Source organism: Rhinatrema bivittatum, chromosome 4 (assembly GCF_901001135.1).
Source record: "Rhinatrema bivittatum chromosome 4, aRhiBiv1.1, whole genome shotgun sequence".
Lineage (NCBI taxonomy): Eukaryota > Metazoa > Chordata > Amphibia > Gymnophiona > Rhinatrematidae > Rhinatrema > Rhinatrema bivittatum.
In genome coordinates this window covers 54,633,792-54,657,702 of record NC_042618.1, presented here as the reverse complement: position 1 = coordinate 54,657,702, position 23,911 = coordinate 54,633,792, and the positions used below count along the sequence as shown (strand labels likewise).

The window sequence follows — 23,911 nt, the reverse complement described above, 5'->3', positions numbered from 1 at the left end:
GGGCATGGCCGCACCCTCCGGACCCGCCCCAGGTTGCGTCCCGGCGCGCTAGCGGCCCGCTGGCGCACGGGGATTTACGTCTCCCTCCGGGAGGCGTAAATCCCCCGACAAAGGTAAGGGGGGGGTTTAGACAAGGCCGGGGGGGGGGGTGGGTTAGGTAGGGGAAGGGAGGGGAAGGTGAGGGGAGGGCAAAAGAAAGTTCCCTCCGAGGCCGCTCCGATTTCGGAGCGGCCTCGGAGGGAACGGAGGTAGGCTCGGCGCGCGCCGGCTATACGGAATCGGTAGCCTTGCGCGCGCCGATCCAGGATTTTAGCGGATACGCGCGGCTCCGTGCGTATCTACTAAAATCCAGCGTACTTTTGTTTGCGCCTGATGCGCCAACAAAAGTACGCCAAATCGCGCTTTTTGAAAATCTACCCCTAAATGAAGATTTATGATTAGCCTCAATGAAAGGGATTGGAAAGGTAAATGGCTGCTCACTGGATCTCCACTTGTACCAGAAGAGTAGAATTAATGGTTAAACTGTTACACAGAACTTATCAGACTTCTTGCTATTTCTCTAAATTATATACAGGGGTGGATTCCACTTACTGGAGGGGATGCGGGTAGTTGGGAACATATCTATGTATGTGGTAGAACTATTAGGGATGTGAATCGTTTTTTGACGATTTAAAATATCGTCCGATATATTTTAAATCGTCAAAAATTGTTAGGGCCACGATACAATACCAATTCCCCCGATTTATCGTCAAAAAATCGTAAATCGGGGGAAGGGGGAGGGCAGGAAAACCGGCACACTAAAACCCCCTAAAACCCACCCCCGACCCTTTAAATTAAATCCCCCACCCTCCCGAACCCCCCCCCAAATGCTTTAAATTACCTGGGGATCCAGCGGTGGTCCGGAACGGCGGCGGTCCGGAACGGCCCCCTCAATTGAATCGTGTTGTCTTCAGCCGGCGCCATTTTGCAAAATGGCCGCCACAAAATGGCGGCGGCCATAGACCAAAACGATTCGACGCAGGAGGTCGTTCCGGACCCCCGCTGGACTTTTGGCAAGTCTTGTGGGGGTCAGGAGGCCCCCCCAAGCTGGCCAAAAGTTCCTGGGGGTCCAGCGGGGTTCCGGGAGCGATTTCTTGCTGCGAATCGTTTTCCGTACGGAAAATGGCGCCGGCAGGAGATCGACTGCAGGAGGTCGTTCAGCGGCGGTCCGGAACCCCCGCTGAACGACCTCCTGCAGTCGATCTCCTGCCGGCGCCATTTTCCATACGGAAAATGATTCGCGGCAGGAAATCACTCCTGGAACCCCGCTGGACCCCCAGGAACTTTTGGCCAGCTTGGGGGGGCCTCCTGACCCCCACAAGACTTGCCAAAAGTCCAGCGGGGGTCCGGAACGACCTCCTGCGTCGAATCATTTTGGTCTATGGCCGCCGCCATTTTGCGGTGGCCATTTTGCAAAATGGCGCCGGCTGAAGACAACACGATTCAATTGAGGGGGCCGTTCCAGACCGCCGCCGTTCCGGACCACCGCTGGATCCCCAGGTAATTTAAAGCATTTGGGGGGGGGTTCGGGAGGGTGGGGGATTTAATTTAAAGGGTCGGGGGTGGGTTTTAGTGTGCCGGCTCACGATTTTAACGATTTTCACGATAGTTTACACACCCAAACGGCAACAATATGATTCCCTCCCCCTCCCAGCCGAAATCGATCGTTAAGACGATCGAGGACACGATTCACATCTCTAAGAACTATCTGGGGTTAAGCAATTTTGGAAGCTGTTTTGAAATTTCTGACGTTATTGGACTTTCTATTCACCTTACTCGGGCTGTAGGTCTCTTAGGTAGGTGGGAAGGATTGACTGATCCTCGTTAACACAAACTGTTGGTTTTCCCAGTTGTTGCTGGCTGCTAGTTTTACATTTGCCACGTTCCGGAAAATTAATACTTGTCTGGATCATAGTGTAAGCAAACAAGGGGCATTACGGACATTGGAAAATTAAGGTTTGGTTTCTTGGGAGAGTAGAATTAAGGGTCAGCAAACACGCTGTAGGTGAGATCTTTTTATTGGACCAACTTAAAACATCTATGACAAGCCTGTTGAGTGTTATCCTCTCTTCATCAGGTCAGTAAAGAAACAGTACAGTTTCACAGAGTTTAAATACTACAGAATCATCTAGGCCTTGGGCTTCTGCGTGTGACATTCAGTTTAAGGAATGGGAAGAATGCCAGACTTGATGAGACAGTTAAACTCTGCAGCTGAAAAGAGCTACATTTGATAATGGGTGAGAAAGCCAATGTCCTTATTAAGTCTTTTTGTGTTTGTTTAAAAGCGTTTGATTACCCTAGTTTCAAATGTTTTCCATTCGTCTGTACTACTCTTTAAGTGCCCTGATTGTGAGGTCATTGGGGGAATGGTCTTCTTTTCTGAGATGTGCTCACCTACCGAGCTAGCATTTTATTTGGAGAGAGATCTAAACATGAAAGGATATGGGGTTGTTGTTACAGGGTTTATTATGGTTTGGACTGATTGAGACGAAAAAAACAGCTTTCTGATATGTACTTCTGCGTAGCTTGGTTGGTTGTTGTTTTTAGCAACAGTTGTAACAAATGGACCACTCTGCCAGTATGTAATCTTTGCAAGTGATTTGTTTGTATGCCACAGAAGTTAAGTAAAATGAGTTAAAAAAAGGAATCACAAATGATCAAGCAATTCAAATCACAGACTAAGCAGCCGAAGAGGATTCAAGAAGCAGAGAACAAAGTAAAAGTCTTCTTTATTGAAGTTAAAACACCTTCTTCAAGGGAGGGTCCATTTGCTGGCAAACCTTGGTCTAGAAGCTTGGGGAGGGGGTCTGGTGTTTTTAACCTTTTTTAGGCTCAATAAATAAGGCTGTTTTTATGTTTCCTTGATCCCCCGGTTCTTGGTGAATGGCTCAATCCTTTCTTTTGTAACTCTACTTCCCAGATCAAATAGCGCCAGGGATTTTGAGAGGGATGTTCATTTGTTTTTAAAAGAAAAGAAAACAAGTAACAAAAAACCCTTGTTGCATTTTGTTTAAAACATTAAACTTCAGATTTTCAGGGTGGATTGGTGACGGAATTGGAACTGGACATAGGAAGGAAGGAGCACTGGGGATTGCTCCTGCCCCTTTCTACTAGGCAGCCTCATACAGACCCCCAAGAAAGGTGGAATGGGAGGTTATGGGCTATGTTCCCTCTAAGGAATGGGTTGCTATGCAAAAATCATTTGCTTTCATTACCCTATGAGCACTAGAGATGTGAATTGTGTGCCCGATCGTTTTAACAATCAGGTTCGGATGGAGGGAGAAAAAAATCGGATCGTTAGAGATGTGAATTGGAATCGGTTCCGATTCCAATTCACATCGTTAATTTTTTAGTGAGGCCTGAGCAGATTAAAAAACCCCACCCCGACCCTTTACAAATGACCCCTTTTCTCTCCCCCCCTCCTGAACCCCCCCCCCCCCCGCCAAATGTTAAATTACCTGGTGGTCCAGTGGGGGGTCCCGGCGCAATCTCCCGCTCTCGGGCCATCGGCGCCATTTTGGCTACCACTGATAAAAATGGCGCCGATGGCCCGATAAAAAAAAACCCACCCCGACCCTTTACAAATTACCCCTTTGCTTCTCCCACCCTCCCGACCCCCCCAAAAACCTTTTACATGTACCTGGTGGTCTAGCGGGGGGTAATCGCCCTCAGTATGTCACAGGGAGCGACGGTCGCTCCCTGTGACATACTGAGGGCAAAGGCGATCAGCGCCATTTTAAAACCAGTCCAGCACCGGCACCGGCACCGAGGGTATGATTGAAGGGATGGCTCCCGGACCCCCCGCTAGACCACCAGGTACATGTAAAAGGTTTTTGGGGGGGGGTCGGGAGGGTGGGAGAAGCAAAGGGGTAATTTGTAAAGGGTTGGGGTGGGGTTTTTTTTATCGGGCCATCGGCGCCATTTTTATCAGTGGTAGCCAAAATGGCGCCGATGGCCCGAGAGCGGGAGATCGCGCCGGGACCCTCCCCTCCCCCCCTGGACCACCAGGTAATTTAACATTTTGGGGGGGTTCGGGAGGGTGGGGGAGGGTAAAGGATTGGTTTTAAAGGGTCGGGGTGGGTTTAGGGGTTGTTTTGGTGTGCCGGTTTTCCTGCCCTCCCCCCAAATAATTCCCATACTCGATTTAACGATTTTTCACGATAAATCGAGGGAATTCCTATTGTATCGAATCCCTTACCGATTAATGACGATTTTAAAATTATCAGACAATAATTTAAATCGTTAAAAAACGATTCACATCCCTAATGAGCACTACTTTCCTTGGTGTAAAAAATCTATCAAGTTTATGCTCACAGCAACCAAATCCTGATAGGGATCACTAGTAGCAGCATGCACACAAACTTTCTCACATACACACACACACTAACATACTTGCATATTCTCTCATATACTCTTTCACAGCTTACGTGCTCATCCTCACAAACACACACATGCTCTCATTCCTCTCATTAAACTCCCCAGACTTTGATGCACATACATATTTATGTATTTATTTAATTATTTATGTGCTTTTATATACCGTTGTTTGGAGCTGGCCTTCACAACGGTTTATAGTAGGAACAACAGTACATATAACGATACGTATAAATATAACAGTACAGTAGGAACGTATAAATATAAAAATAACATATAGGTATAACACATTCTCTAAGACATGGCAGCAATGCAAATATTATACCATGCCCCAGAACACTAATACACCAGCCGTACTGCTACAAAGCCCTATGGAAAAACTACATGCCTACAGAAATACTAGATCTCAGTTACAGATCAGAATACAGAGAGACCCATAACTAATACAAAATAAGGGACTACAAATTAGAAGCAGAAACAAGCACACAAAAATACAATGGAAAGCCCTGAATATCGGAATACTGAAGAAAGAATAAAATACAAATATGTAATGCACATTCCCAAAGATAACATATGCCAATCAATAACATTTCAATTTTTTTTTTTTACCTTTGTTGTCTGCTCTTATTTTTCGAATCTCTTGGTCCCAGGTTCCCCCCCCCCCCCCACCCCCATGTTTCCTTTCTTGGTCTTTTCCCTACTTCCTTTTATAGGGCCTTTTATTTACTCTCTCTACCTGTCTTCCTCCCTCAAACACAGAATCAGGCTCTCATTCGCTCATGCTGTCTCTCTCTCTCTCTCTCACACACACACACACTCTCACTCTCTCTCTCACACACATACACAGGCTCCCACCCTCACATGCTCTCTCTCATACATCCCCCAAGCAAGCTCCAATTCACAAACTCTCACCCACCCAAATCCCAGGTAGGCTCCCATTCACACTCAGGCAGACTCCCATTCACTCCCACCCACCAAAATCCCAGGCAGAGTCCCATTTGCATCCACCCAAATCCCAGGCAGGCTTCCACTTACACACACTCTCCCATCCCAGATAAGCTCCCATTCTCACATATACACACCCCACGGATTCCAGGAAGGCTCCCATGCATGTACACATATACATACCCACCAACCCATCCCAGGCAGGCTCCCATTCACATACCCACCCATCCCAGGTAGGCTCTCATTCCCACATTCAGCCATCCCAGGCAGATTCCCATTCACACACATATACACTTATCATAGGTAGGCTTCCATTCATACATCCACTCATCCCAGATAGGCTCCCATTCATGCACACCCCCCCCCCCCTCAAGGCAGGCTCCCATTCATATACACACACCCATCCCAGGGAGGTTCCCATTCACACGCACATATCCATCTCAGTCAGGTTTCCATTCACTCACACACACACACACACACACACACACACACACACACACACCACACACCCCCCCCCCAGGCAGGCTCCCACTCACACACATATGCATCTCAGACAGATAGGGTCTACAGGGCTTCTTATTCTTCCTCCACTGCTGCTGCTGCATGGAGCTGACCTGTGGTTCCTCCTGCATGCCGGCCCTGTAGTATTCAACACTCATGGTACTAGTACTTCCTATATGCTCACTTTTGGGCAAATTTTAAAACATGCACATGGGGTTTTCAGGATATCCATAATGACTATGCATGAGATAAATCTGCATATCACGGAGCCTCAATATATGCAAATGTATCTCATGTATATTCATTATGGATATCCTGAAAACCAGACTGGCTGTGGGGTCCCCAGGACAAGTTTGGGAAGCCCTGCTGTATTCGCATATTCCATATTTTATAACAATTCGAAAAATGTGCATATTTTCACTTTTGAGTACTACATCTATGTGTGTAAAAAAGAGGTAGTTTAAGCGCCGTCATGGGCGGGGCCAACAGTTACGCATGCAAGGTTGCTATTTTAAAAGGCATGGGAGTACATTTTCCAATTACTTGCATATTAATCATCAACAGATCTCGCACGCTAACACTCAAATCACTCAAGCAAAAGACCTGGGAGTTATAATTGATAGAAATTTGAGTTTAAAGAAGTTCATAAACCTCACTACCAAGGATTGCTTTTATAAATTACAGGTGCTGAAAAGACTCAAGCCTCTACTATACTATCATGACTTCAGAACTGTCCTGCAGGCTATTTTGTTTTCCAAGGTAGATTATTGTAATTCTATTCTCCTAGGTCTCCCAGCATCTACCATAAAACCCCTCCAAATGCTCCAAAATGCGGCGGCGAGAATCCTGACGAACACTAATAGGAGAGATCACATCACGCCTATACTCAAGGATCTCCACTGGCTATCAGTTAATTTTAAAATCCTTCACAAATCTCTCACTATTATTCACAAAAGCATCCACCATCAAGTCCCCCTTAACCTGCAATTCCCGCTCAAACTACACATTACGACTAGACCTATTAGGGAAGCGTATAAGGGATCTCTACATGCCCCTCCAAACAAAGCCGTGCACCGATTATCCATCAGAGAATGGGCTTTTTCGACAGCAGGTCCTTCTATCTGGAATGCCATACCCCTTGACCTCCGACAGGAATCTTGCCTTCTGGCTTTTAAAAAAAAACTCAAGACATGGTTGTTCGGTCAAGCTTTCCCCTGATCCTAGACTAACATTGTTACAACATAGCTGTGACTCAGATTAAACGTAGGCCTCACGATTTCCTTCCACATGCATTACTGTAATTAGTTATCGAATTCCTCCCCGCTGCATTTCCACTTCCCAGTTGTATTCCCTTGTTTTATTGTAACTTTTTTTTCTCCTCCTTGTTATGGTTTAAGTCCTTCTTTACTTTCACATGTAAAATATATGCACATATATTTTTAAAATAGATAGGTAAAATATATGCGTTCAATGCATCGATATTCATGGCTTGAATGCATTCATACATAAGCCTACATACCCCCGTGCTGTGGGGTAGAGATACGTGTATTTTATAAAATGTGTGTATATTATACATGCATATCATAGTAAATCTATATGCATATATGCCAACGCACACATTTGAAAGTTATCCTTCCTATGTTTATTTCAATTCAGTAAACAAAATGAAACAAAACAAAATAAACATTAAACAAACCAAAATATGAAAAAGTCCCACCTAATATGAACAAATGAACTGAAACAAAATAATTTTCCTTGCACACGCATAATTTTCTTCTCTTTACCTATAGCATTTATCTGAAGAAACAGGTCGCCTACGAGGGTGCAGTCTGGATGTGGGGAGGTGAATGTCAGGGTTTGTCAGCCTTCCTTGATTACAATCATATTTTATATCAATTATAACCATAACAATAATACAGTAAATGTTCATTTTTAACAGTTAAGAAATAATTAGCAGAAAAGGCAGAAGGAAAGAATATTTTAGAAACACTACTATTAAAACAAAACAACAAAAGGAAGCAAAGTAGGACTTGGAGAGAAAGAAAGATGAAAGATATCGCCAAAGATTACAACAAATGTTCATGCTAACATACATGATATATAATGAGGGCAATTTTCAAAACAATACCTGGGTATAGAGTCAGGTAAATTGGCCTGTCTGAAAACCATAATTCTCAATTTGGTTAAAAGTACATATGGGCTTCCTCAGCAACCATATTTTCAGCTATATTGAGGGAGGAATTTGTGGAGCCAAAGAAAGGGCAGGCGAGGGAAACAACATACATAGATTTGATTTTCAAATATACATGTGTTGTTTTCCAGCAAACTTTTCACCGTACAAAAAAGCAAGAACAAGTTCCATGGAAACCTTTGACCTATGAACCAAGTAGGCGATTTTCAAAAGCAAAAGTACATTTGTAGCTTCCCTTTGGCAATTAGGTAGGAGTTCCATGGGTAAAAATTGCCCATGGATTTTGCAATTACTTAGACTTTCTGAAAGTAGCCCTTTTATATCGGTGTATCAGGGACCTAATGACTTTTCAATGCTGTTCTAATCTTCATTCCATTTATAAGTCATCAGTTTTCTCTTGGCATTTACAGCCAAGGCTATATATGGATCCTGCATTTTGTTGTATTCAACATTATAAGTGTTGCCGTTTGGGTAATGCTGTTATTTTATGATGGAAGATGACCATTATCAAAATGAGGGTAAAGGACATTTTTCCTTCCAGTATTTCAATAGTGGTGATCCAACCAAGAAAGTCTATGTAACATTCACAGTTTATCCTACCGACTTCCCTGGAGAAGCATAAATGGATTGAAATGTATAATGTCAGGATTTTTACCTCATGCACTCGTACCTTCTCTGTGTCAATGCCTTTTGACATGGACCATGTGGAGACAATGTAATCCATGACTCGTTCACTAAGGCCCTTTGGGACCTGATAAAGCTTCAAGAAGTCCCGTACGTTGTTCAGCATCTCATGGTATCGGTTGGTATTGGCATACATTTGCTGGAAAATGGTGGTAACATTCCCAAAAATAGTTGCATAAAGGAGGGCTGAAAGAAAGGACACAGGAATCATCAGTAAATAATGTGTTTTATTTATTAGAAGTCTTTATAATCCACAGCTTCCACACTGTTCAGAGCAGTGAACATCAAACATACATAATAAGAATTTTCAAATACAACCATAAAATATGAAACTCAAAACTATTTAAAATATACAATTAAACAATATTTCTATATGCCTCTTCCAAATATAATGCCTGCACCTGTTTTCAAAAGGTTTTTATATCCCCTGCTCGAAGCACCCAAAAGCAATACATTCCAAAAAACTGGAGAAAAGTATGAAAATGCACATGATCATGTTAGCTACAACCTATACTCCTGTATCATAGGGACCTACAATAACTGAGCATTAACTGATCTCAGATGGCATGGCATTGTAGAATATACCACTTAAATACTGTTCGATAAATAACAGAATAAAAATGTATCTTCCTTAGAAGGCACTGGGCAAAATATGGATTTGTATTTATAACTTGCCTTTCTAATTCTCAGTTGAAGGTGACTTACAAATTCAGGTACAGCAGGTAGGTCCCTGCAGTGGCATCTCTAGAGAGACATATTTGGAAGAGTGATAGGGTAAGCATCCTAAGCTATGGCGGGGGGGGGGGGGGGTGTCACGCTAAAGTGACTTTTCCAGACTATAAGCTCACCCCCAGTATGGCCCCTGCATTTAAACTGGCTATATAAGACACAATAAGAAAAAGACTAAAGGTCCTCTGTGCAATTTTAAAAAACCCAGCCAGTTTCAGTCACCCATTAAAATTATTTTATAGCCTCATTCAAACAATTCTTCTATATGAAGAGGTGAGTGAAGTTTTAAATCGATATAGAAAGGGGCAGAATCTCAAAATAAATCCAGTTGGTTTTTTAATTTTTTTTTTTTTTTAACAGACTTGGTTCCCACAGAACATTATCCCCAATTATCCCCAATAATAGACTTAAGATGTTGACTCTTGCAACTCACAATATAAATAAATTTATTCCAATTCTGGTTTCACTTCAGTAACAACAACACAAACACCTTTCACTATCAGACACTTTGAGTTAAATTTTAAGAACCAAACGCAGGCGCACGTTTGCCGGCACGCACACATGGACATGGTGATTTTATAAGACGCGCGTATATGCGTGCGTGTTAAAAAATTCGGCTATACATAAGAACATAAGGACCTGACATACTGGGTCAGACCAAGGGGTCCATCAAGCCCAGCATCCTGTTTCCAACAGTGGCCAATCCAGGCCATAAGAACCTGGCAAGTACCCAAAAACTAAGTCTATTCCATGTTACCGTTGCTAGTAATAGCAGTGGTTATTATCTAAGTCAACTTAATTAATAGCAGGTAATGGACTTCTCCTCTAAGAACTTATCCAATCCTTTTTTAAACACAGCTATACTAAGTGCACTAACCACATCCTCTGGCAACAAATTCCAGAGTTTAATTGTGCATTGAGTAAAAAGGAACTTTCTCCGATCAGTTTTAAATGTGCCACATGCTAACTTCATGGAGTGTCCCCTAATCTTTCTATTATCTGAAAGAGTAAATACCCGATTCACATCTACCCGTTCTAGACCTCTCATGATTTCAAACACCTCTATCATATCCCCCCTCAGCCTTCTCTTCTCCAAGCTGAAAAGTCCTAACCTCTTTATCTTTCCTCATAGGGGAGCTGTTCCATTCCCCTTATCATTTTGGTAGCCCTTCTCTGTACCTTCTCCATACATGCATACATATGCACACTATTTTATATTGACGCACACATCTGCATGCAAATGGCAACTCGAGCGCGTAAGTGGGGGGAATTTTAGTAGATAGACCCACTGACACAATTATCTGTTTCCCCAGTTCGTTCTCAGTTCACCCCAGTAAAGGAGAGGACTTCCTAAACCCTCTAGCTAACTTGCCTCCTTTTACCCTATTAGCCCCGACCCTTAAAACCCCACTGACTAGCCTATTTTTTTTTTGTTACCTGACTTACATGCCGTCCATAGCAGAAATAAAATTATGCCATATGGGATCATGGAGCGTGCTTGTGCACATAAATACTTACACGCTGAATTCATTTTACAGACTCGGCCGGCCCATGACCTGCTCAGACTGTGCACAAACCCCGCCCATTTTTGGATATTTGAGATTTGAGCACATATCGGGAGTTATGCGCAGGTCTTAAAATATGCAAGGCGCATGCCGGGCCAAGTCAGGAGCATATTTCCTGGTTTAGAGCCCATATAGGAAATCTATCATAATGTAATAGCAGAAACTCCAAAGACTCAAAGAAGAACTACCTTTGAAAATGCAGCACTATAAGTATTAAAGTAAACCCTAGAATAAGCAAATGTTGCTTACCTGTAACAGGTGTTCTCACAGGACAGCAGGATGTTAGACCTCACATATGAGTGACATCATCAGGTTGGAGCCCAATCACGGAAAACTTCTGTCAAAGTTTCCAGAACTTTGACTGGCCCCTACTGGGCATGTCCAGCATGGCACTAACCCTGCAGCCAGCAGGGGTCCCCCTTCAGTCTTATTTGAAAGCTACAGGCAGTGCCGAAAAATAAAATAACAAAACTTTATGAACCCAACACCGTGGGGCGGCGAGCGGATTTCAAGAGGACTAACATCCTGCTGTCCTGTGAGAACACCTGTTACAGGTAAGCAACATTTGCTTTCTCACAGGACAAGCAGGATGGTAGTCCACACATATGAGTGAGTACCGAGCTGAGGATGTCCGAATATGCACCAAATGTACCCAACGGCATGCAACAGGCACAACAACTGGGGTGGAATTTGGTAGAGGGCATCCTGAACCCCACCGGGCAGGCGGAAGGGTGTAGGTACGTCACGTTGGAAATAAGTTACGCAGGACAGACTGGCCGAAGATGGAATCTTGTCTTCTGGCTTTGTCCAAGCAATAGTGGGCTGCGAAAGTGTGGAGAGAACTCCAGGTGGCAGCCCTGCAAATGTCAAGAAGCGGCACCGATTGTAGGTGTGCTACTGAAGTTGCCATGGCCCTCACAGAGTGTGCTTTGACACGGTCTTGAAAAGGAATGCCTGCTTGCTGATAGCAAAGAGATATGCAGTCCGCCAACCAGGAGGAGAGAGTCTGCTTACCCACAGGTTGCCCTAATTTATTGGGATGGAAAGAGATGAATAACTGAGTACTCTTCCTGTGGGCAACTGTACGATCTAGGTAGAATGCTAGAGCCCGTTTACAGTCAAGGGTATGCACAGCCCGTTCCCCTGGATTGGAATGGGGCCTGGGAAAGAAGGTAGGTAGTATGATGGATTGATTAATGTGAAACTCCGAAACTACCTTAGGTAAAAATTTAGGGTGAGTGCGGAGTACCGCCCGGTCCTGCAGGAGTTTAGTGTAAGGCGGATAGGTAACTAGGGCCTGTAACTCACTAACCCTGCGAGCTGAAGTGATAGCCAAAAGGAAAATCACTTTCCATGTGAGATATTTTAGGTCACAGGAGTGAAGAGGCTCGAATGGTGGTTTCATGAGCCGACCAAGAACCAGATTAAGGTCCCAAGAAGGAGCCGGAGGACATAGGGTGGCTTGATATGGAGCAAGCCCTTTAAAAAGCGTGTTACAAGGGGTTGTACTGATATAGGAACATCCCTGACACATTTATGGAAGGCGGCTACCGCACTGACATGCATTCTGATTGAAGAGGTCTTTAAACCTGACTCTGACAAATGCCAGAGATAGTCCAAAAACCTTGGGATTGGACAGGAAAAGGGATCAAGGGACTGCGAAGTGCACCATGATGTGTACCCTTTCCATTTGTAGGAATACGATTTTCTTGTGGAAGGCTTTCGCGAAGCAATCAGGACACGAGAAACTGAATCTGAAAGGTTAAGTGGTTGAAGGATTAACCATTCAACATCCATGCCGTCAGGGACAAGGCCCGAAGATTGGGATGGCGTAGGCATCCGTCGTCTTGAGTGATCAGATGCGGGTCCATTCCCAAGGGAATGTGCCTGCGGATGGAAATATCCTGGAGTATAGGAAACCACACTTGGTGTGGCCAGTGAGGTGCTATCAGGATCATGGTTCCCTTGTCCTGACATAGCTTCACGAGAGTCTTCGAAAGAAGAGGAAGTGGAGGGAATGCATAGAGCAGACCGGTTGCCCACGAGAGGGAGAATGCATCTCTGGGCTAAGAGCGCTCGCTCCGAATGAGGGAGCAGTATTTGTCCACTTTGTGGTTCTGAGGGGACACAAAGAGGTCTGTCTGGGGGTATCCCCATTGGCGAAAGATTGATGTCGCTACCGAGGGGTTGAGAGACCACTCATGTGGCTGGAAGACACGACTCAGTTTGTCTGCCAAGACATTGTCCACTCCCGGCAAGTAGGTGGCCCTGAGGTACATCGAGTAGGAGAGCGCTTCCGACCAAATCTGCGCAGCTTCCTGACACAGAAGGAAGGAGCCTGTGCCTCCCTGCTATCACCTCACCTCACATGGCCACCTGGTTGTCCGTCTGAATCAGGATGACGTGATTTGACAGGCGTTCCTGAAAATCCCTGAGAGCATATCGCATTGCTTGAAGTTCTAGGAAGTTTATTTGATGTTTGGCTTCCCCTGGAGACCAAGACCCTTGTGTCTGTAGATTGTCCACGTGGGCTCCCCACCCGAGTTTGAAAGCGTTGGTGGTGAGAATGAGTTGAGGATCTGGCACTTGAAAGGGCAGACCCTGGAGGAGATTGTTGTGATTTGTCCACCAGGTGAGAGACAGATGGAGTGAGTCGGTGATGTGGACAATGGTCGACAGAGGCTGAACAGCTTGAATCCATTGTGACCTCAGAATCCAATGCATGAGTCTCATGGCCAGGCAGGCCATTGGTGTGACATGGACTGAGGACGCCATGTGTCCTAAAAGGATGAGGAATTGGCGAGCTGTTGCTGTATGCTGAGACTGCAAGTGGTGAGCGAGACACACGAGGGTTAGCGCTCGTTGTTGAGGGAGAAAGGCTTTTGCCTGCAAGGTGTCCAAGTCTGCCTCAATGAACGGCAAGGTTTGAGATGGGACTAAATAGGATTTTTTGCAATTGACGAGAAATCCTAGAGAAATTAGAGTGTGTAGGGTCAAATTGAGGGACAACTGAGCGGCTTGCTGGGTTGGAGCCCTGATTAACCAGTCGTCCAGATAGGGGTAGACGTGAAAACTTTCTTTCCTGAGAAAAGCTGCGACAACCACGAGACATTTGGTAAAGACTCGTGGTGCCGAAGCTAGGCCGAACGGAAGCACGTGGTATTGATAGTGCTTTGGGCCTACTAAAAACCTGAGATACTTGCGATGAGCTGGAGTTATTGCAATGTGTGTGTATGCGTCCTGAAGGTCCAGAGAGCAGAGCCAGTCTCCTCTTTGCAGAAGAGGTAGAAGCGAGCCCAAGGTTACCATCTTGAACTTTTCTCGCTGTAGGTACTTGTTGAGAGCACGTAGGTCCAGAATTGGATGGACTCCCCCGGATTTTTTGGGGATCAAAAAGTACCGGGAATAGAACCCTAGGCCTTGCTGCGAGAGTGGGACGGGTTCTATTGCTCTTAACTGGAGAAGAAGGGAAACCTCCTGCTCCAGAAGGACAGAATGGTCGGATACTCTCCATGCTTGCAGAGGTGGTGAGTCCAGTGGAAGAGCAAGAAAGTTTAGGTGGTAACCCTGAGCAATGATTGCTAGCACCCATTGGTCGGTTGTGATTGATTGCCACGTGCCGTGAAAGTGGCACAATCGACCTCCCGCTGGTATGCTTGGCAGAGGAATCAGGCTGCTGCTCTCCAAGTGAAAGTCAAAAACCTGAAGCAGGCCCCGGCTGGGGAGCTGCTTGCGGCTTTTGCTTTCGGGCCTGGCGAGGCTGAGGTTTTTGAGAAGGCCTCATAGTTCAGGAGCTTGCTGGTGGAGGATAGTACTTCCTTAGATGGAAGAATGACTTCTTAGAGTCCTTCCTAAAGGGCTGTCTTGAGGGGAAGTCAGAAGGTATCGATGAGAGCTGTTTAAGGGTCTCATGATGGTCCTTTAATTCAGTCACTATTAGCTGGATCTGTTCACCAAACAGATTGTCTCCTACACATGGTAGGTCAGATAGCCTGTCTTGTACTTCTGGATGAAAGTCAGAAGATTTGAGCCAGGCCCATCGTCTTGCCGAAATGGCAGCTGCAGACACTCTAGTAGAGGTGTCGAAGGTATCGTAAGCTGTTCTTATCTCATGCTTTCCTGCTTCAAACCCCTTGTTGACAAGAATTTGAAGCTGTTGTTGGAATTGTTCAGGCAGGGTTTCAGAGAAGTCCTGTATCTGCTTGAAAATGACCCTATTGTATTGGATCATATACAGCTGGTAAGCAGCAATTCTGGAGATGAGCATGGCCCCTTGGAACACTCGTCGACCAATATTTACTAGGAACTTGTGTTCCTTAACAGGAGGGGTAGATGAGTGAGGCTTCGTCCTTTTTGCTTTCTTTTGAGCCGATTCCACCACAACTGAGTGGTGGTCAAGCTGAGATTTTTGAAAGCCGAGGGCTGACTGTACTAAATAGGTAGTGTCAGCTTTTCTGTGGACTGGGGCAATGGATCCTGGGTTTTCCCAATTCTTGATGAACGGGAATAGAAGTGATCACTTTAGGGGCATTCAGGAATTGGAGGAGCTCCATCATCTGGTGCCTATCATCCTGCTCCGTCTGAAGCTGAAAAGGGACCAACTCAGACATTTCCTTCACAAAATTAATGAAAGAAAGGTCCTCTGGAGGAGAACACTTTCTACTTTCTGTAGGAGAGGGAGGTGAAGGTAAGTCATCGGTGTTTGTGGAAGTATCATCACCCCAGGTGTCATAAGGATCAGCAGACTGACCTGTAGGACGAGAAGGGGGTTGGATACCCGAAGGCCCCGGCTGAGGCTCCGAGAAAATCGAAGGAATCACCGGGGGCACCGTGGATGGCCTGGAAGGCATCGGTGCCGGTATCGAAGGCATCGATGGCACCGATGTGCGTATCGCTCCCGATGAATGAATCGGTGGCAAGGGACGAAATGGCATCGATGCCTGAGGCAATACTCCTGAAGGAGGAATGAGGAACGGTGTTTCTCCTCCCGATGAAGCTGTCAACGGGGAGCGCACCGGAGCCATCGGAGACCCGGGAATCACCGGTGGAAGGGCGGTCATGAGCGCCTCCATCCGGGATAGCAGCGGTGCCAGCGCTGCTGTCAACGGGTTGGTGACCGGTTCCACTCTCGGTGTTGGTGTCAGTGCCGGAGAAACCTGGAGCCGTTGCATCACCTTGTCGATGGCCTCCTGGACCAGCCAATCCAGTTCTTCCCGGAGACCTGGAGCAAGCAGCCCCGGCTCCGTGACGGAAGAGGGAGGTGGAGGAACAGTCGGAGGGACCAGCTTTACAGGCGGAATTGCGACTCCCAAACCCCGATCAGCTGAGGGTGGCCTCGATGCCCCGGTCGCAGGAATGGTTGATGCCATTTCTGGACGGGGCTTCTTCGATGGTGGCTTGGACGGTGGCGAGGTCGATGATTTAGCTCCCTCGATGGTCTGAGACTTACGATGCCGATGGCGATGTTTCTCCCTACGATCCCCTCGATCTTGAGGGGGAGTAACGGGAGTCGATGGCCATGAAGACATCGATGGCGGACGGTCACCGGACGGAGGTCGATGCTGGTGCGACTTTGACAGTGTCGGTTCAGATGACGTTAATGCGATGGACGGCATCGTGGTGTGAGCACGGAAGAGGAATTCCATCTTCTCCATTCTGGCTTTGCGACCTTTTGGTGTCATGAGGGCACATTTGGTGCAAGTCAGGACATCCTGCTCACAGCCTAAACACATTACACAGACTCCATGAGGGTCTGTGATAGACATGGTATGAGTACAGTCTGGGCACCGACGAAACCCCAACGCCATGGCCATAAAAAAAAATCGAGCCACAGTACGGTCGACGGCCAGTAGGCCGCGAGGGCCAAACTCGACGGTAATCAACAGAAAACGGGTAAAACTTACCGGAGTACCACGGCCTGAGAAAAGATAGAGGAGGGACCCCAGTGGGGCAATTTAAGTTTAATTAACTCCGTGAGGAAAATTCCTGCCAGGAATCTCTTCAGAGCTCCTAAACCGGAAGGCTACTGCTACGCGGAAAAAAGAAGACTGAAGGGGGACCCCTGCTGGCTGTCCAGGCATTTTTCTAATTAAGGGGGTCATTTTCATAGTGTATCGCGGACTTTTTGCATGCGATAGTTAGATTGGGGCGGAGTCAGGTTAGAGTCGGCCCCGGAAGAGGAGTCGGGGCGTCGTCAGGGCAAACACAGCGGAAACTTCACTGGCGACGGAAAGGTAAGAACCCTTTTCGCTGCTAGTAGCGCGCCCAATAGCACCACCTTTTACGATGGCGCTATTGGGTGCAAAAGCTGACAGCGATCGCACCACTGAGGTACGATCGGTGCCAGCTTTCGCAGGCCCACCCCCCACTTCGCCCCCCGCCCCCCGTTACCGCCAGATTCTCTAAGGTCTGCGATCTTAGAAAATCTAGGCCTAAGTTGGTCCCAGTCTCTCTTTTATACTTTCCTATTGTTGGTCTTTTCTGAATTTCCTTTCCAGGATTTCCTATCTATTTTTAATTGTTTCTTTCTCCTCCTGTCTTCTCCCCTTTCTTCTCTACATCTGTCTCAGACACTGATCTTTCTCTTTCCTCTTTATTCTCCATTTCTCTACCTCTCAATCTATTCATAGCTGGATTTTTACCCCTCATTCCTCTCTTTTCCCACCCTCTAGTCCATAGTGTCCCTCTTCTCACTATTTGATTACATGCATACTTTTCCATGCACTTACGGCAAGTATTCCAGAGATAGAGCTGAAGTGCAGAAAGCATTTATTTACCTACTTCTTGCATTTATGTGTGAATGCATACCAGCGTAATCTGGGAATTTTCAAAGTGGATTTATGTGCAATAAGTACACTTTGAAATAATGTCTGTAGGTACACAGTACATACACAGACTGCTGAAAAAGAGCGTCTTTTAGCACAGTCCTTTGGATAATTACAAGGCATTTTCTAGAACATACATTGTAGTAATTTTTCAGAGAAAAACTACCTGGGTAATTTCTTCATGAAAATTAGCATAAAGTATATACATTAAAGCCATCTGCATACTTTACACCTGCTATTTTGTGTAGGCAGATGAGGAAGATAAACTAGCACTCTGTAAAATGTCATGTTTTTCTCTCCTGACCTAAACATGCTCCTGGGATGCCTTCTTACAATCTGGCTAAAACTATGCATATTGTGCAAGCTCACATGTATTTTTAGCCAGGCAGAAAGAAATTTCAATATAGGGCAATTCAGGAACATTAATCCATTTTAACATGGCTAGATTGCTTTGATTTTCTGGATCTTATTAATGAAATCTGCAATCATAACCCAATAAATCCCACCTACAAATAACAGGTGAATATCAGGCAGAGTTTACAATTGCAATTACAGAACACATTTATTTGGCCCATGTCTATACAGTGAAAATTTAAGCAGGCCAGATTCTACAACCTGCAGAAGAATTTAGCAGTGATATTTGGATGAAAATATCTCTTGTAAAGAGAACCATAAGATCTTTAGAGTCCAACTTTCACAACTATTCACTGCATAACATTTGCAAACATAAGTGCATGTGTGGAGATTTTATTTATTTATCACTTTCATTTATAAAACCTTCCTTCCAACAAGGGGTCTGGGCTAGCACATTACATTCAACATATAGGGGTTATTTTCAAAGGAATTCTGTGCATAGCAATTTTCAAAGGCCCATTCACATGTTTTGGGGTAATTTTAAAAGGAGTTACTTGTGTAATTCAACATGCTATCATAGAAATTTTAAAAAGCCATTTATGCAGTTAAAGTGCACTTACATGTGAATATCCTATTCCAGAAGACAATTCAATGGCATATACTAAAGCAATTATTCAAAGCCCACATACATGGATAAAGTGCATTTATATGTGTAAAACTCAATTTTAAGTGTGTAAATAATTTTTAAAATCAGACCCTTAAAGTACACTTCCGCATGTAAGGCCAATTGACAATTCAATGGCAAACATTGTAGCAATTTCTAAAAGCCCACATACACTTGTAAAGTGTATTTATGTGTGTAAAACCCAGTTTTAGGCATATAAATACTTCTGAAAATTACCCTTTAAGTATAAATAGCATATGTAAAATACAAGGAGAGAATTACAACTTAATATAACAAATTCATCAAAAATTAACATTTCAACAAAAATAAACATGAAACAAAATTAATATAAAATCATATTAAATTCAATAAAAAAAACAACTACAAGATATCTTAAAGCCTTCAGATATCTAAAACATCCAGATTAACAAAATGCAGGTTTTACAATACTTAAAGAACATTAAATAATCATCAATAGACTGCAACTCCCTGGGAAAGGAGTTCTAGAGATACAGTACTATATATGAAAAAATTCTGCATCAGGTTTCTGTCAGGCAAACATCTTTAACATTTTGAACTTCCAATAATAGTTTGAGAACAATGTAAATCTCTCCCTTCAGCAATACTGACAGTCAGTTAAATATTTTGGGCCTGGATCATGTAAGATCTCAAATATTATATTATGGATAACTCTGTTATATTAGATATAAATATTTGTACACCGTTGTGATGTAACTATGGACGACGGTATATAAAATCTATTAAATAAATAAATAAATAAATACAAATGATAGAATTTTTAATCAGGATTTAAAAATGATCAGTAGCAAATGAAGGGAATTCAGGACTGGAATGATGTGATTGTATTGTCTCAAATCACACAGAATTCTACCTGCAGTATTTTGAATAATCTGCAGTTTCAGTAGAAAACTGGCTTCAAAACCAATATATAGTGAATTACAGAAATCAAGGCATGTAGTAAATATTGCAAGGATTACTGTAGCTAAGGGTCTCATTTTCCACACTGCTCGCACGCGATAAGGGACCTTTCGCACCCGAAAAGTCCCCGCGTGCGATACCAGGATGAGGGCGGAGTCGGCCCCGGAAGAGGAGGAGTCAGGGCGTCACTGGGGCCGACTCTGCGCCGATGCCACGGACAGCGAAAAGGTAAGTGCCTTTTCGAGTCAGCTTTTGCTCCCAATAGCTACACCTCCTATGGTGGCGCTATTGGGTGTGCGATCGCTGCCGGCTAGCACAGGCCTTCCCCCTGTTTCGGCCCCCTGCCCCTCACCTTCTAAAGAAATGCAGGCCTGCGATACTTTAGAAAATGAGGTCCTAAATGCTCTTTTGATATGTAGGGACATAGACTGTTAATCAAATGCAACTTATAAAAACAGGATTGAACCACATTTTTAATGTGAACCTGAAAAGAGGGGGTAGAATCCACAATAACTCCTAAAACCCAAACCTCCATTTTCACTGACAACAAAGTCCCCTCTATAACTAGGTCAGGCATAAAAGGGGCGATAGAATGTTTAGCGACCCATCGGACTTCTGTCTTCAGAGGGTTCACTCATCTTTTATTTGAGTATGAAATAAATAAATAAGTATGTACATTTCTAAGTGCTTGAAAATGACAAGACCTAAGCTCACCATACAACTGTAGATCATCTGCACGTGAAAGACATTTTTCAATAGTGTCTGGAAAAAAAGTATATATTTCTCAGTCTTGAACTGGGATCTGCTCAGTTTCGGGCCAGTGTCCTGTGCACCACATGGGTTGGCTCAGATAAATGCACAGTCATGCTAAGAATAGTCTGCTTTAAGGTCTGGACTGGGTCCTCAGGGACTCAAAAGCAGTGCTGGGATATTTCTCAGGTGTTCCCAGCATTTAAGATATAAAACAAAGGTATACTGGTATTTCTTATGTAACACCCTAATACCAACAAAATTTTGTTGGACCTTTCAATCTCGAGTCAGAATTTAAAAACTGACTCGTTTATGATAAAGGGTCACTTTACTTTTTTATTTTAGTAACATTTCTATTTAACGCATCTTTTTTATATTTTTCAATTTTTCATAAAACTCCAAACACGAAAATGCTGATGTATATGTATATGCGGATAAATATCTCCTAATTAGTATGTTCAAGCGGAAAAGCTGAGGCAACTCACTCAATATCAAGTATTTAGTATATTTTGTAATACTTATCAACGAAAAAGAGTCCCAAAAGTCCCGATATGGCCATGTTTCAGACCGAAGTCCTGCTTCAGGGGAACTGCTCCGGTAATCCAATCCAGAAGTATATTTTAATCCATTGAACCACTGCTCATTCCATCAGCATATCCAAAACGGCTAGTCATGTGTAAATATTTTCTTCAAGCGGTCTGAACTCAGACATGCATAATTTGAAAAATGGCGACACAACCGGAACTTTTATGAGCCTCCACCGGAAACGTGTCTGCAGCTGTGGTGTTCAACCAGGTCCACTACTCCCCTTGACAAATAGATATAGTTCTCCATCAGGTCCACTACAAATAGATATGACACCGGAAACCCGTCAGCAGCTATAGCGCTCCATCAGGTCCGCTATTCCCCGTAATGAGTAGATGTGGGTGTAGTTGTCCATCAGGTTCCCAGCATTTAGACAGAAAAGTGTGGGATCCAGGAGGAGACCCATGGATTCTTAACCAAGTTATGTATTAATGTGATATTTTTCTGTTAAGTTGCAAAGTCTGTCTACAATTGTGATGTGCTATTACCAAACGGATTCTACTGTACAAAGTCCTGGACTGAGAATAAGCCACTTCCTACTTGATATGTAACTTTAAGTTACCTGCAGTACACAAGTCAGGAACCGTTCTGTTGCTTTTGTCTCCAATAAAAACACTATTACTAAAAACACTATTACAACAGTATCTTGTATGTGTGTTCTGCAGAGTCTTCAGCTTGACAAGCAGCAACTCTAATTGTTATGATTCTGAAGGTGGACCCTTGGTGCGAGGTAGAGCTGGCACTACCCAAGAGAGAGTAACCCCTGCTGGATGCCTACCGTCGGAAGGAGAGGCTGGACTCAGGTAGACCCTTGAAGACTGAGAAGGAATCTGGATGCAGGCGCCTCCTGCAGGTCGTATAGTCCAGATAAGCTGGCGCCTCCAGCAGGTCGAAAAGTCAGTCCAGGAGCCGAAGCTCGAAGAATGGTCGGAAGTCGGTACAAGGGTCAAACCTGAAGAATGGTGGGAAGCCAGTCCACAGGTCAATGCCAGAAGAATGGTGGGAAGCTGGTTCACAGGTCAATGCCAGAAGAATCCCAATCAACTGGGAGCGAAGCAAAACCAGAAACAGAGAAGACAGGAACTGGAGCACAGAACCACCAACTACGAGCCAAGAAGCCAAGGCAAGGTCTGAGGAGCAGGCCTGTGCATAAATAGTAATCCAGGGGGTGAAGTTCACAGGAAGGAGCCACGACCATTTCCTGTCGCGGCCCCTTTAAATTAATAGTCACTGCCGAGCGTGCAGCTTTAGAGAGATCAGAGGGGGAGGAGTCAGCCCGGCCGAGAGAACACCAGCGGCTGGGCCCAGCAGTGGCAGCGGCCGCAAAGGCATCAGAACAGAGGCCTGCCTGCCTGCCTCTGTGGGGTTCCCGGAGGCAGCCCTACGCCTTGGATGACTCTTTGGCCTCAGTTGCGGACCGCCGCAACCGGCAGCCATGACACCTGGTCCCGGCTCGACGCAACCAGCAGCCATAACAGTACCCCCTCCTTTAGGCCTCTCTCCGCTACATTCACAGTCCCACTGGGCAAGACTGTGGTACCTAAGAGACTTCGTACTAAAGTATTACAATGGAGACACGATTCTCAGTTAGCTGGACATCCAGGCAGAGCTCAGACTCAAACGCTCATGCAACAATATTATTGGTGGCCCGACATGCACAAGGATATTCGTGCATATGTGGATTCTTGCCCAACTTGTGCACAACACAAGAGTCCTACTGGGAAGACTTGGGAACTTTTACAGCCACTACCTATTCCCCAGAAACCCTGGACACATATTTCCACGGATTGTATTGTGGATCTTCCACCATCTGAGGGCAATACAGTAATTTGGGTGGTTGTGGACCGATTCTCCAAAATGGCCCACTTTATCCCACTTCCCTCCCTCCCATCAGCTCCTCGCCTGGCCCAACTGTTTATGCTTCATATTTTACGTCTCCATGGCCTCCCACAGCATATCGTATCTGATCGTAGCCCTCAGATTACGGCCCGCTACTGGCTCAATCTTTGCAAAAAATTTACCATTTCCCTGGATTACACCACTGCATTTCATCCGCAGGCTAATGGACAGGCGGAACGCACTAATCGTGCGTTAAAGCAATTTCTTCGGATGTATGTCAACTGCTGCCAGGACGATTGGGCAGCCCTTCTCTCATGGGCTGAGTTCTCTCATAACTCGCACGTTTGCTCCACAACAGGGACGTCTCCGTTCCAGATTATATTTGGACGACACCCCAGGCCGCCTCTACCATTGCCATTACCGGTACCATCCCCAGCAGCTCAGCTTACCGCAGTACAGTTACGACGGCTCTGGATTCACACCCAGCACATGCTCCGGAAAGCTGCCCATTCCGCCAAGACATTCGCTGACAAGCATCGACGAGCAGCTCCACGGTTCCATCCAGGGGAGAAAGTATGGCTTAGCACATGCCATATCTGGTTGCGAGTCCCTTCCATGCGGCTGGCCCCACGTTATATTGGACCTTTTCCTGTACTACATCAGCTTGGCCCTGTAACTTACCAATTCCGTTTACCGACTACCTTGAGGATTCATAACTCCTTCCATGTGTCCCTTCTGAAACCATTTGTCCTCACTTGGCCTTCTTGGAGAACTCCCGCAGTACCACAGCATAGGGCTGAGGATGAGACCATATACCAGGTACATGAGGTTCTGGACATCCGGAAAAGAGGCAAAACATGGGAGTATCTGCTATCGTGGGAAGGATTCGGGCCTGAGGAGAATTCTTGGGAGCCTGCTAGGAATATAC

General features: G+C 45.1%; 1 protein-coding gene across 4 annotated transcripts in view; it reads right to left on the bottom strand.

Annotated features, from left to right (window-relative positions):
• Positions 1–23,911, bottom strand: part of KCNH5 (potassium voltage-gated channel subfamily H member 5) — a 568,772-nt gene that overhangs the window by 187,898 nt on the left and 356,963 nt on the right. For 2 of the 4 annotated variants that reach the window (XM_029598143.1, XM_029598145.1), the window contains one exon: positions 8,706–8,920. In XM_029598143.1, coding sequence (XP_029454003.1) covers positions 8,706–8,920 — 215 coding nt within the window. The remainder of the gene's footprint in view (positions 1–8,705; positions 8,921–23,911) is intronic. The other 2 variants (XM_029598144.1, XM_029598146.1) reach the window with 1 other exon arrangement.